Source organism: Rhinolophus sinicus, chromosome 12 (genome assembly GCF_057876585.1).
Source record: "Rhinolophus sinicus isolate RSI-liver-muscle chromosome 12, RSI-T2T, whole genome shotgun sequence".
Taxonomy (NCBI): domain Eukaryota; kingdom Metazoa; phylum Chordata; class Mammalia; order Chiroptera; family Rhinolophidae; genus Rhinolophus; species Rhinolophus sinicus.
In genome coordinates, this window is record NC_142512.1 from 19,074,299 (window position 1) to 19,087,580 (window position 13,282).

At 48.3% G+C, this 13,282-nt stretch overlaps 1 protein-coding gene across 1 annotated transcript in view; it reads right to left on the reverse strand.

The window, feature by feature from the left end:
- Positions 1-9,956: 9,956 nt before the first annotated feature.
- The window catches only part of DOC2B (double C2 domain beta), a 33,649-nt gene continuing 30,323 nt past the window's right edge, over positions 9,957-13,282 (reverse strand). The window contains exon 9 of the mRNA XM_019755457.3: positions 9,957-13,031. Within this exon, the coding sequence (XP_019611016.2) occupies positions 12,895-13,031 (137 nt within the window). The 3' untranslated portion in view covers positions 9,957-12,894. The remainder of the gene's footprint in view (positions 13,032-13,282) is intronic.

Sequence of the window (13,282 nt, forward strand, 5' to 3'; positions counted from 1 at the left end):
GGAGGGACAGGTTTTGAGAGCAAATCTTTGTATATTATTGAAACTACATTGGTATTATTTAAAATTGGTTGTTATAGTTTTAGATGTTAGTTGTAACCCTGCAAGTAACCACTGTGAAAATAACTTTGAAATATACAGGAAAGGAAAGAAGGGAATCAAAAAGGTACACTACAAAAAAATATAAAAAAGTAGTAATTGTGGAATTGAGGAGAAAAAAACATATAAGAGAAAACAGATAGCAGAAGTAAATCCTTTATCAGTAGTCACATTAAAAGGAAATGGATTAAAGCTCCTATTAAAAGGCAGAGATTAGCAGATTGGATTAAAAACAAAAAACAACCCAAACCCCAATTTATATGCTGCCTACAAAATACTCTATTTAAGCGTGTATATTTTAATTTTAATTAATTGACATACAATATTATATTAGTTTCAGGTGTACAACATAGTGATTAGACATTTATACAACCTACAGTGATCGCCCCACTAAATCTAGTACTCATCTGATACCATACATAGTTATTTTAATAATATATATTAAAATATTATTGATTATATTCCCTATGCTGTACTTTACATCCCTGTGACTATTTTTATAACTGGCAATTTGTACATATTAATCCCTTTCACCTTTTCACCCATGCTCCTTACCCCCTTCCCATCTGGCAACCATCAAAATGTTCTCTGTATCTATGAGTTTGTTTCTGTTTTGTTTGTTTGTTTTTATTTCCACATATAAGTGAAATCATGTGATATTTGTCTTTCTCTGTCTGACTTATTACACCTAATGTAATACCCTCTAGGTCCATCTGTGTTGTTGCAGATGGAAAGATTTCATTTTTTTTTAATGGATGAGTAATAATCCATTGTAAATAGGTACCACATCTTCTTTATCCATTCATCTATTGATGGACACTTAGGTTGCTTCCATATCTTGGCTATTGTAAATAATGCTGCAATGAACATATGGATGCATGTGTCTTATCAAATTAGTGTTTTGGATTTCTTTGAATAAATACCAAGAAGTAGAATTACTGGGTCCCTATTTGTCTTTTGTTACAGCCTTTGTTTTAGTCTATTTTGTCTGGTATAAGTATTGCTACTCCTGCGTGTTGTTTTTTCCATTTCCATTTCATGAAATAGTTTTTTCCATCCCTTTACTTTCAGTCGGTGTGTTTTCTGATCTGAAGTGAGTCTCTCATAGGCAGCATATGTAAGGGTCTTGTTTTCTTATCTATTCAGCCACCATATGTCTTTTGATTGTATTTAATTTATATTTAAAATAATTGTTGATAGATATGTAGTTATTGCCATTTTTTTAAAAAAGATTTTATTGGGGAAGGGGAACAGGACTTTATTGGGGGAACAGTGTGTACTTCCAGAACTTTTTTCCAAGTCAAGTTGTTGTCCTTTCAATCTTAGTTGTGGAGGGTGCTGTTCAGCTTCAAGTTGCTGTCCTTTCAGTCTTAGTTGTGAAGGGCGCAGCTCAGCTCCAGGTCTAGTTGCTGTTTTCTAGTTGCAGGGGGCGCAGCCCACCATCCCTTGCTGGAGTCGAACCGGCAACCTTGTGGTTGAGAGGATGTGCTTCAACCAACTGAGCTATTAGGGAGCTCAGCGGCAGCTCAGCTCAAGGTGCTGTGTTTAACCTTAGTTGCAGGGGGCGCTGCCCACCATCCACTCGAGGAATTGAACTGACAACCTTTTGGTTGAGAGCCCACTGGCCCATGTGGGAATCGAACCAGCAGCCTTCAGAGTCAGGAGCATGGAGCTCTAACTGCCTGAGCCACCGGGCCGGCCCGTTATTGCCATTTTATTTTATTTTATTTTTTTTTTTTTATTTTTTTTTTTTTAGAGATTTTATTGGGGGAAGGGGAACAGGACTTTATTGGGGAACAATGGTCAAATTGTTGTCCTTTCAGTCTTAGTTGTGGGGGGTTCTGTTCAGCTTCAAGTTGTTGTTCTTTCAGTCTTAGTTGTGGAGGGCGCAGCTCAGCTCCAGGTCCAGCCGCCGCCGCCAGTTGCAGGGGGTGCAGCCCACCATCCCTTGCGGGAGTCGAACCGGCAACCTTGTGGTTGAGAGGACAGGCTCCAACCAACTGAGCCATCCGGGAGCTCAGCGGCAGCTCAGCTCAAGGTGCCGTGTTCAATTTTAGTTGCAGGGGGCGCTGCCCACCATCCCTTGCGGGAGTCGAGGAATTGAACTGGCAACCTTGTGGTTGAGAGCCCGCGCTCCAACCAACAACTGAGCCATCCGGGAGGCAGCTCAGCTCAAGGTGCCGTGTTCAATCTTAGTTGCAGGGGGCAGAGCCCACCATCCCTTGCGGGACTCGAGGAATTGAACTGGCAACCTTGTGGTTGAGAGCCCACTGGCCCATGTGGGAATCGAACCAGCAGCCTTCGGAGTTAGGAGCACGGAGCTCTAACCGCCTGAGCCACCGGGCCGGCCCCCCATTTTATTTTTTTATCTTTTTTTTTTCTTCTTAAAGAAGTCCCTTTAACATTTTTTTGTAATATTGGTTTGGTGGTGATGAACTCCTTTACTTTTTCTTGTCTGGGATGCTCTTTATCTGTTCTTCAATTCTAAATTACAGCTTTTCAGGGTGGAGTAGTCTTGGTTGTAGGTCCTTTCTTTTCATCACTTTGAATATTTCCTGCCAATCCTTTTTGGCCTGCAAAGTCTTTGTTGAGAAATTATCTGACAGTCCTATGGTAGCTCCCTTGTAGGTAACCAGTTTTTTCTTACTGCTTTTAAGATTCTCTCTGTCTTTAACCTTTGGCATTTTAATTATGATGTATCTTGGTGTGGGCCTGTTTGGGTTCATCTTGTTTGCGACTCTGTGCTTCCTGGACATGTGTATCTATTTCTTTCCAGGTTAGGGAAGTTTTCCATCATTATTTTTTCAAATAGATTTTCAATTCCTTGCTCTATGTCTTCTTCTGGTACCCCTATGATGTGAATGTTGGTATGCTTGATGATGTCCCAGAGGCCCCTTAAACTATCGTCATGTTTTTGGATTCTTTTTTTTGTTGTTCTGACTGGGTGTTATTTGCTACCTTCTCTTCCAAATTGTTGATTCAGTCCTCTGCTTCATCTAATCTACTGTTGATTCCTTCTAATGTATTCTTCTTCATTTCAGTTATTGTAGTCTTCATTTCTGATTGGTTCTTTTTTTTTTTTTTTTTAAAGATTTTATTGGGGAAGGGGGACAGGACTTTATTGGGGAACAGTGTGTACTTCCAGGACTTTTTTCCAAGTCAAGTTGTTGTCCTTTCAATCTTAGTTGTGGAGGGTGCCGTTCAGCTTCAAGTTGTTGTCCTTTCAGTCTTAGTTGTGGAGGGCGCAGCTCAGCTCCAGGTCCAGTAGCCGTTGCTAGTTGCAGGGGGTGCTGCCCACCATCCCTTGCGGGACTCGAGGAATTGAACTGGCAACCTTGTGGTTGAGAGGATGCGCTCCAACCAACTGAGCCATCCGGGAGGCAGCTCAGCTCAAGATGCCATGTTCAATCTCAGTTGCAGGGGGCGGAGCCCACCATCCCTTGAGGAACTGAGCTGTCAACCTTGTGGTTGAGAGCCCACTGGCCCATGTGGGAATTGAACCGGCAGCCTTCTGAGTTAGGAGCATGGAGCTCTAACCGCCTGAGCCACCAGGCCAGCCCCCTGACTGGTTCTTTTTTTGTTTCCAGCTCTTTGTTGAAGTTCTTCCTGAGATCACTGAGCATCATTATAAGCAATGTTTTGAACTCTGCAGCTGGTAGATTTCTTGTCTATATTTTGTTTAGTTCTTTTTCTGGAGTTTTTTCTGTTCTTTTATTTGGGACATATTTCTTTGTCTCCCCATTTTGGCTGCCTCACTGTGTTTGTTTCTGTGTATTAGGTAGAGCTGCTATGTCTCCTGGTCTTGGTAGAGTGGCCTTATGTAGTAGGTGTCCTGTGGGATCGAGTGGTGCAGTCTCCCTGGTCACCTGAGCTGGATGCTGCAGGTGTGTCCCTTGTGTAGGTTGTTTGTGCCCTCCTGTTGTAGTTGAGCCTTGATTGCTGTTGGCATGTCAGTGGGAGGGATTGACCCTTAGGCTGATTGGTTGTGAGGACTGGCCGTGACGACAGTGGAGGAGCTGTGATGCAGGGGCTGACCCCATGAATCAGGAATTGCTTTAGTGGGGCTCTGGTGCCTGCCGAGTCTGCCCTTCGGGTGTGTTTTTTCTGGAGGTGGTTGAGTGGTGCTCTGGTGTTGTCTGAGGTTGGCCACTGGGTATATTTGTTCCAGGGCCTCTTGGGAAGTGCTCTGATGTAGGCCAATATTCATAAGAGATACTCATCAGTAGTTTTTTTTTCAGTTTCTTTGACTGGATTTGGTATGAGTAATACTGTCCTCATAGAATGAGTTAGAAAGTATTCCCTCCTCTTCAATTTTTTGGAAGAGTTTGAAAAGGAGTGGTGTTAATTCTTCTTTAAATCTTTGGTAAAATTTACCAGTGGAGCCATGTGGTCCTGGGCTTTTCTTTATTGGGAAATTTTTGATTACTGATTCAATCTCCTTACTAGTTTTACAGGTCTATTCATGCATTGCTGGTCAGTATGTATAGTGCTGAAGCCGCTGCAGAAAACAGTTTGAAAAAAGTTAAACATAGACTCACTGTATGTCCCAGCAATTCCACTCCTAGTTATATACTCAAAAGAAAACAGGGACTCAGATTCTTATACAACAATGTTCTTAAAAAGCAGCATGATTTGCAGTAGTCAAAAGATGGAAACAACCCAAATGTTCATAAACAAATGAATGGGTCAACAAAATGAGGTATATCCATACAGTGGAATATTGTTCAGCCGTAAAAAGGAACAAAGTTCTGATACATGGGACAACATGAAGGGAACTGGAAAATACTATTCTAAGTGAGGCAAGCCAGACTTAAAGGGACAAATATTATATGATTCCAGTTATATGAGGTACCTGTAATAGGCAAATTCATAGAGACAGAAAATAAAATAGGGGGTATAGGGGCAGGGCTGAGGGGGAGTGGGGAGTTATTGTTTAATGGGTACAGAGTTTCTGTTTGGGATGATAAAGTTCTGGATGGTGGTGATGGTTGCACAACATTGTGAATGTACTTAATGCCACTGAATTGTAAACTTAAAAATGGTTAAGATGATACATTTTATGTATATTTTACCACGGTGAAAATATTGAAAATGAAAAGGATTGTACTCCACACTCAATTTTAATTCTTTTTTTCCCTTCACTTTCTATTACCCTTTTCTAGAGTACCTCGCCATGTTCATAATTAAAAATGGAAATGGCTGCATGCCTTTCTAATCTTCAGATGGATCATAATGGAATTTATTCACTCTTTGTTAACCATTTAGTTTGTTTCCTGATTATTTTAGTTTTTTGTTCTTGGCTGTTCTTTGTTTTTTGTGTTTTTTTCCCCCCCAATTTTTTATTGGGGAACAGTGTGTTTTTCCAGGGCCCATTGAAGTCTTTGTCCTTCAGTCTAATTGTGGAGGGCGCAGCTCAGCTCCAAGTCCAGTCGCCATTTTCAATCTTAGTTGCAGAGGGCACAGCCCACCATCCCATGCGGGAATTGAACTGGCAACCTTGTTAAGAGCCTGTGCTCTAACCAAATGAGCCATCCAGCCGCCCCTATCCTTTGCTTTTTGAATGGTTGCTGCCCTCGCCGACAGCTCTTTGGCCTCTGTCCCTTCTTTCCCTCCTTCCTCCTTTCCCACTGGCTCTGGGACTTCGAGAGACATACTTGTCCCTGTGTGCTTTGCCATCAGCCATGGTTTTACCATGTGACCTCATTCCTGGGCCTTTGACCCAAGGAGGTGAGTCGTAACCTGGAGTGAGCCATTTCTCTCTGGAGAAGCTAAACAAAGAGTCATAAAATGTTCCTAGGTAGCTGTGGGGAGCCAAGCTGAAAGGCACCCAGACTTGGGGCTGAGGCCACCATTTTGGATCATTTATGTTCTGACAGATCAGCTGAGAAAGCGAGTGTGCTGAAAGGCAGGCCGATGGAGGAGGATGCAGAGTGGTGAGAGAGAAGAAGAAGAGAACCCAGGAGGCTCTGAGAGATCTTGATTTCTCAGTTTTCTGATTCCCACAATGCAGTAAATTCACACTGGCTCACATTTGGCTCCAGGGAAGCCACACAAATGCTCCCCAGTTCTACATCTTCTCCAGATAAGAGATCTTGCCTGGCCGTAGCCAGGGGACACACAGAAAGGAAATGGGGCTTGTGACAGATGGGAGCCCATTGGGCAAAGATGAGTGCTGCATTCAGTCAAGACTGACAGCTAGGACCCTGGGTGAGCCCTGGGAGATCTTTCCTGGCTAGTTCTGGAAGCTTGGAGGCAAGGGAGACGGAACCTGCAAGGGACCTGGGAGTCTTCTACGAGGCCTGGCAACATCATCTTCATTCAGCTGCATAGTGTAGAAATTAGAGTATGGATTCTGGAGCCATAAGGATTGGGTTTAAACCCCAGCTCAACCCCTTACTTATACTTGAGAATGCTCCTCTGTTCCTCAATTTTCCATCTGTAAAGTGGGAATTAAAACAGTATCTCATAATTATGAGGATTAAATTAGTACAACACGTAGAGCAGTCTGCATGTCTTACTGAGAGCTCTATATGGGTGTTATTGCTTCTAATATTGTAATTCTGGCACTATCTGGTCCCTGTTATTTTCTTAGTCTTTAAGGACTCCCTTCCCTGCTGAAATGGCACAGGAACTAAATAGCACAGGTCTGCTCCCAAATGGTCCTTTTCTTTTTACTCCCTCTGTTCAGGGCTTAGCGGGCAGACCTATGAAGTTGCTGCCTTATTGTGGTGGAATATTTAAGGGGAGAGTGGAGTCTCTGGAGGAGGCTGCCACACCATAGCCTCTGCCGGGACTGTAGCACCCTGGGGCATTGGGGACGGTTCTAGTGTGAACTTGTGAACAAGCAGTGTCCGGGTCAGGTCTTAGTGTCCACAGAGGGCAATGCAGCTCCCAGAAACCATGTATGCCCACGTCCCACCCCTCACTTGTCCCTCTGTCACGCAGCCCAGGCCTTTACAGCCTCAGGATTGAACTCTGAGCCTTCTGTCAGTCTTACCATTAGTGCTCTACCTCTTCACCCACCTTTAGACTCGTTCCATAGTTTTCCTGGCTGGGAGACGGTCCATTTAACTGTCTCATAAAAGAGCCTAGCACAATGCCTATTCATGCCCCAGTGAGTCTTAGCGATCAGGAATAATACTACTACACTGGCTCCACTGGACAACACATCTGCTTCCTTGTCCCCATTGCTGCTGGCCCTGGATGTGGGGACATGCCCCTCATGCTGTGATTTGTTCCTAGACCCCTCTTCAGCCCCTGCCTGGCGCCCTCCCCAGGGAGTGGACACTGTGAAGAGAGACAGCCATGCTGGGCTGCCACTTTCCCTGGTGCCCTGTGTGCAGTGGACCAGTGTGGCTGGCCTCCCTGACTCCTGCCTGCCTTTTCAGCTCTTCCCGGGCCCATTCCTGCCACCCCTTTTCTTCCTTTCCTGCTCAGTTCCCCTCGGCCTTCCTTTTCTCTTTCTCCTCCTTTCTCCCCCTCCTGCTCTTATTCCCTCCCTTTCTCTATTCAGGATAACCTTGTGGTACCTGGAGTCCTTTCTTATCTGTACCCCAGGCGTCTTTGGAGCTAACAAGAGTCTTGTGCACACTGGGCTTAGAGCCAACATATAATCTCATGCTCCAGACACATGATTTAGCTCCTTTCAAACAATGTCCATGGTGGCAACTTTTAAGCCATTCATTCAACAAATACTTATTAGAAGCATGCTCTATGCTCAGTCGTAGTCTGGGGTTACTGAGGTAAATAAGACAGATGTGGCCCCAACTCTCATGAAGGTTACTGATGGGAGAAAGGAGTGAACAAAGACACAAGATGGTTTTGTTGATAAGTGCCATGAAGAAAAGAAAGCAGGGTGATGTGGGAGAAAGTGACTGAGGTTGTCAGGGCAGGCCTCACAAAGAGGTGACCTGAGTTGAGACCTAGACGATCAGATTGCATCAGAGCACCAGGCAGTGTTCTTTGTCAGAAATAACAGGATCTGACTCTGGTTAACGTAAGCAGACAAGGAATGCACTGGAAGGATATCAGGTAGTTCAGAGAACGGGCGGGAGGCCTGGAAAATCAGGCCGGTACAGAGGTGGTTGCTAAGGGAGATGGGTGGCCAGAACCTTGACCAAAGTCATGTCTCAGCAGGCTCTGGTTAGGACCCAGCCATCACTGCTCTGGATACTGGACAGAATTTGGACCTTGAACCCTGGACCCACTGGCATGCCACCACAAGAGGGACCTCTGCCCCAGACCACAGGTTTGTTCTCTACTGGGTGGCCTGTTAGAAACGAAGTCAGCTCCCATCTCACACAGAGTGAAAGCCAGTCTTTAACTATAAAGACTTGATCTGGTCTCTGGTATCTCCGTGCCCTCATCTATTGCTTGTCCCTTGCCTCACTCTGCTCCAGCCACATGGGCCTTCTTTTTTTCTTCTTTTTTAAAGATTTTATTGGGGAAGGGGAACAGGACTTTATTGGGGAACAGTGTATACTTCCAGAACTTTTTCCAGGTGAAGTTGCTGTCCTTTCAATCTTGGTTGTGGAGGGCGCAGCTCAGCTCCAGGTCCAGTTGCCGTTGCTAGTTGTAGGGGGTGCCGCAGCCCACCATCATTGCGGGAGTTGAACTGGCAACCTTGTGGTTGAGAGGACACGCTCCAACCAACAGCCATCTGGGAGCTCAGCGGCAGCTCAGCTCAAGGTGCCGTGCTCAATCTTAGTTGCAGGGGGTGCAGCCCACCATCCCTTGCAGGAGTCGAGGAGTTGAACCGGCAACCTTGTGGTTGAGAGCCCACTGGCCCATGTGGGAATCGAACCGGCAGCCTTTGGCGTTAGGAGCATGGAGCTCCAACCACCTGAGCCACGGAGCTGGCCTCCACATGGGCCTTCTTGCTATTCGTTACACCAAGCCTGCCCCACCTACAGGGGCACTGGCTGTCTCCACTTGGAACACTCTTCCCCAAGTATCCTCAGAGCTCCTTCCCTCACCCCCTCCAAGTCTTAGCTAGAAGTTACCTTCTCTGGAGGCCCCCCTCATCTCCCTATTTAAGCCCAATCTTCCCGGTTCACATGATTCCTTTATGCCCATCCTTTTTTTTCTTGTCATCTTTTAACATATTATTATATTTACTTTTTACTGACTCTCTTGCTGATGAATCTGCCCTAGGTGCCTTGACTAGTGCCCGGTGTTAAATACCCCACAGGTGTTTGTTGAATGGGTAGTTGATAGCATGGAATGCTGATCCTGGTGTAAAAAATCTTGGGAGGCATGAGTTGAATTCTGGTTCTATCACGTCCAACTGTGTGATTCTGCACAAATATTTTAACCTCTGTGAATCTCAGTTTCCCCATCTGTAATGGGAATCTACCTGAAATGGGTTCTTGGTGAAGAGTAAATGAGAAAATGTTCTGAGTAAGCCCCGGTTGCTATTCTCTCCTTTTCTGCCCACCCATTCAAATCTATTAAAAGGAGTCTCCCGGCCTGCCTGGTGGCTCAGGTGGTTGGAGCGCAGTGCTCCTAACGCCAAGGTCGCCGGTTCGATTCCCACATGGGCCAGTGAGCTGCGCTCTCTACAGCTAAGATTGTGAACAACAGCTCTCTCTGGAGCTGGGCTACCGTGTGCCGCTAACGAGCGGCCGCCAGCCAGCGTGAGTGGCCGGCAACCATCGTGAGCGGCCGTGAGCTGCTGTGAATGGCCAACTGACGACTAGCGACCAACTGCCCCAGTGTGTGTGGGGTGGGGAGCACAAAGCTCATAACACCAGCATGGGCCAGGGACCTGTGTCCTACATAACTGGACTGAGAAACAACAGCTTGAACTGGAGGGGCCAGGGGAGGCAGAAGAAAGGGAAAAAAAGTCTCCCAAGCCAATATGATCGCAATGAACGTTTCCATTTACTTTGGATTATATGTCATTATAAATATTAACAAATAAGACTTAAAAAGGACACCTTCGGGTAGGTCAGACGAAAATACAAAAATTGTGTGTGGGGCTGCAGTTAAGGTTCGATTTCTGCAGCCATCACGTGGTAGCAAAACGGTATTAAGCAGTGCACGAGAGTCTGCATCGACGACAGCCAGAGTCCATGCATTGGGAGGTTCTCTCGGTTGAGAAGGAACAAAGGCTGGACATGCACGGGCCGGGAGGTGCAGTTCCTCGCTCTCGCCACTAGAGGTCAGGAGGTTACCGCTTCAGGGTTGGAAGACGGGCCCGTTGGGGATTGGCTAGTGGTGGTGATGGGTGGGGCGGGGACCAGGAAGGGAGGTGGGTGCAGCGCATCGGGCGACGCCCTTATTACTGACACCTGACTTTGAAATGACTCTTCTCAAGGAGCTTTTTCTTTTACAAAGATACCATCTACAAGGGGTCTAGAACAGTGCCAGGGTTCTGGTGAAGGTCCTGTCGCTTCCTGGGAGCCCTCCTGTGCCCCATCCTCCACTTGAGCTGCCTGTCAGGAAGCCCAGCCTCCCTGCCATAGTCCCTGTGGTCAGCTGGGACCATCTTTCAGGGAAGTCTACACTTGCACAGCCTGAGACAGTAGAGGGCCCTGGACTGGGTGCCAGCAGTCCTGGGTTCTTGTCCCCGCTGGGTTTCAGTTTCCCTATGTATCTAATAAGGAAGTTGTACTAGGTGACCCACAGCCCCTTCCAGCTTTGCCATTCAGCATTTCCATGTCTTCACAGAGAGGCTGTGAGGCTTATCTCTGAACGAGGCCCTCGGAAAGGCAAATTTAAGAAGGTACCCAGAGCTCATCCAGCAGCAAGTGTGAAGATTCATTAAGACGACGCACGTAAAACTCTTAACATACACAAAGCCAGAATTCTTAAACATGGGAAAACCAAGGCTCCATGACCAGCGGAAGTTGCCAGGTACTGTGTGGGGCTGGAGTCCCAAGTTCCCTGCAAACGGGGACAGGGCTGATGGGCACTTGGTGGGATTCGAATCATCACCCCAGGCCTCAGATGGTGGTGTGCTTTGTGTTTGCAGCAGAAGGTCCAACTCCTGTGCCCTTGCTGCTAGTGTGGGTGTGGGTGGGCAGCAGGTAGGGGTGAGCCTTAGGCAGGCGGCTAGCAGGACCTTTCATTGTGAGCCCGGCACCTTACCTTCCCCTGAAGTGTGGTGTCCAGACCTCTGGGTTGGGGGTGGGACAGGGGCCATGAAGCCTAATTCACCCCCCTGTGGTAAGGCTGGAAGGCCTTGGGCAGGTCATTTTCCTTATGTGGGCTCTGTTTCCCATCAGTGCAGTGATAGGTTGAACACAGAAATTCCTTGGTTATGCATTTGTCCATCCAGCATTCCTGAAGGCCCTTTGGTAGGCAGAAAAGTTTGGGGCTTCAGACCTGGGCTCCAACCCTTCAACCCTTCCCTGACTCAGGGTGCTGACAAGCCCACCAGGAAGGGTGTCTCCCTCTCCGCTTTCCCCGAAACAAGGCCCTGGACTGCTGCCCAGTATTCCTGAGAGGGACATCGGTGGCCACAGTAGGGCCAGGATGCAGGGGCAACCACCTGGGGTCCTGCCACCACCCAGCTCCGAACTGAGAAGGGCCCAAGAGGGAGGCAGGGGAAGGGAAGAGGAGGGCAAGGAGGACATTTGCTTCCTTTCATACAAAACAAAGGACCCTTTCTCTCCTCCTGACTACAGCTGACTTGATGCTTAAGTGGGAAGAATGAGAGGCAGGATCCAGCCTCCAGGTTCCTCCGGAGAAGAAAGACATCCAAGGTGGGGGAACTGGGTCTGAGGACTGAACTTGACCCTGCACCAACCTGTTTCACCATGGTTCTTCCAGTATGTCTGTCACTTCCCCCAAAGCTATGAGTCCAGGCTGGCCTGGCAGCCAGGGGTGGGGAGGGAGAAGGTCTGGGGGCCATTGCCCCTGGCCCCCAGATAAACCCTAGGTCGCTCACAGCACCCCCGGCCTAATCACCGTTCTCTACCCTCCAGGCCTATGCAGACCATTCCCACCGCGGGCACTGCCCTTCCCTTTGTCTGCCTAGAAACTCTACTATCCTTTAAGGCCTTGCTAAAGCATCACCTCCTCTGGGAAGCCCTCCCTGCTCTCCCAGCAGAAAGCACTCACTGTTGGGCCAGGCTGGCCTTGGCATTCCTCAGTCCCTGTTGTAATGGTTTGTTTTCAGTTCCCTGACTAGACGGGAACTCCACCAGGGCAGGCCCTGGAGCTCAGTCATCCCCAGGGGCTTGTGAAATCACCTAGTGAAGCGTTTGCCAATTGAAGCATGTTCACTGGGAGCTTCTGGAAACTTCACCAGACTCCTGGCTCTCAGGTCAACTTTTTTCCACCTGCCCAGTCATGCTAGAGATGAATGGATGTAGTCAGAGTCCTGTCCTGCCCACAGTCTCCTCCCGCCATGTGCCTCTTCCTAATGCTCCTCTCAGGAGTTCTCACTGGCCCTGTGAGGGCACCCCTGTACCGCTGTTCTCTCAGCCTGGGGCCCCCTGTGACCTTCTGCTGACTTTTAGAAGGGTCCTTGTTGTAGGGTCTTTGCCCCTGGACAGCCCCACCCCCTTCCCTGGGGTGGGTGCTAAGGCCAAGCTCCTCTCTTCCCACCTCTGGCCTCATCGGGCCCCAGGAGCTGAAAGAAGGCCCGCTCTGTCCTCGCTGTCCCTCGGAGTGGCTGGGTCCTCCATGGCCTCCAAGGGGGGGCTGCAGTGGTTCTGTGTCTGAGCAGTGTCCTGGATTTCCCCCAACATGGGGGCCAAGGCCCTTGGTGGCAGCTGAGGAAGCCCAGGGCCAGGCCTGGGCTGGGCCAGGTGACACGTAGGGGTGGGTGTGGCAGCAGGTGGGGGCCGGTCAGTCGCTGAGCACAGCCCCAGGGAGTTCATTGGTCAGCGTGTGCCAGCGCTCTATCCGCTTGTCCTTGTTCTTCAGGCAGTCAAACCAGTGCTTCAGGCGCTCGCCCTTGGCGTTGATGCCCAGAACCACACCACCTACAGGAGGGGAGTTAAGGGGGCAGCCAGGGGCCGGGGGCAGGTCCTCCCACAGGCCCATTCCCAGGGCGCCCACCACGCCTTCCTAGATTCCATGCTCTAAGGCCAGACCCTCCACCTTACCCACCGGGCTCTGAGGGTGGACAGTGTTCTGACTGCCATCCCACACTCGGTTCCCCAGATCAGGGCCTGGGGATCCTGCTCGTCCTCTACCCAGGACCAGAGCAGTACTGGGGCATGTGTTAGGGGAC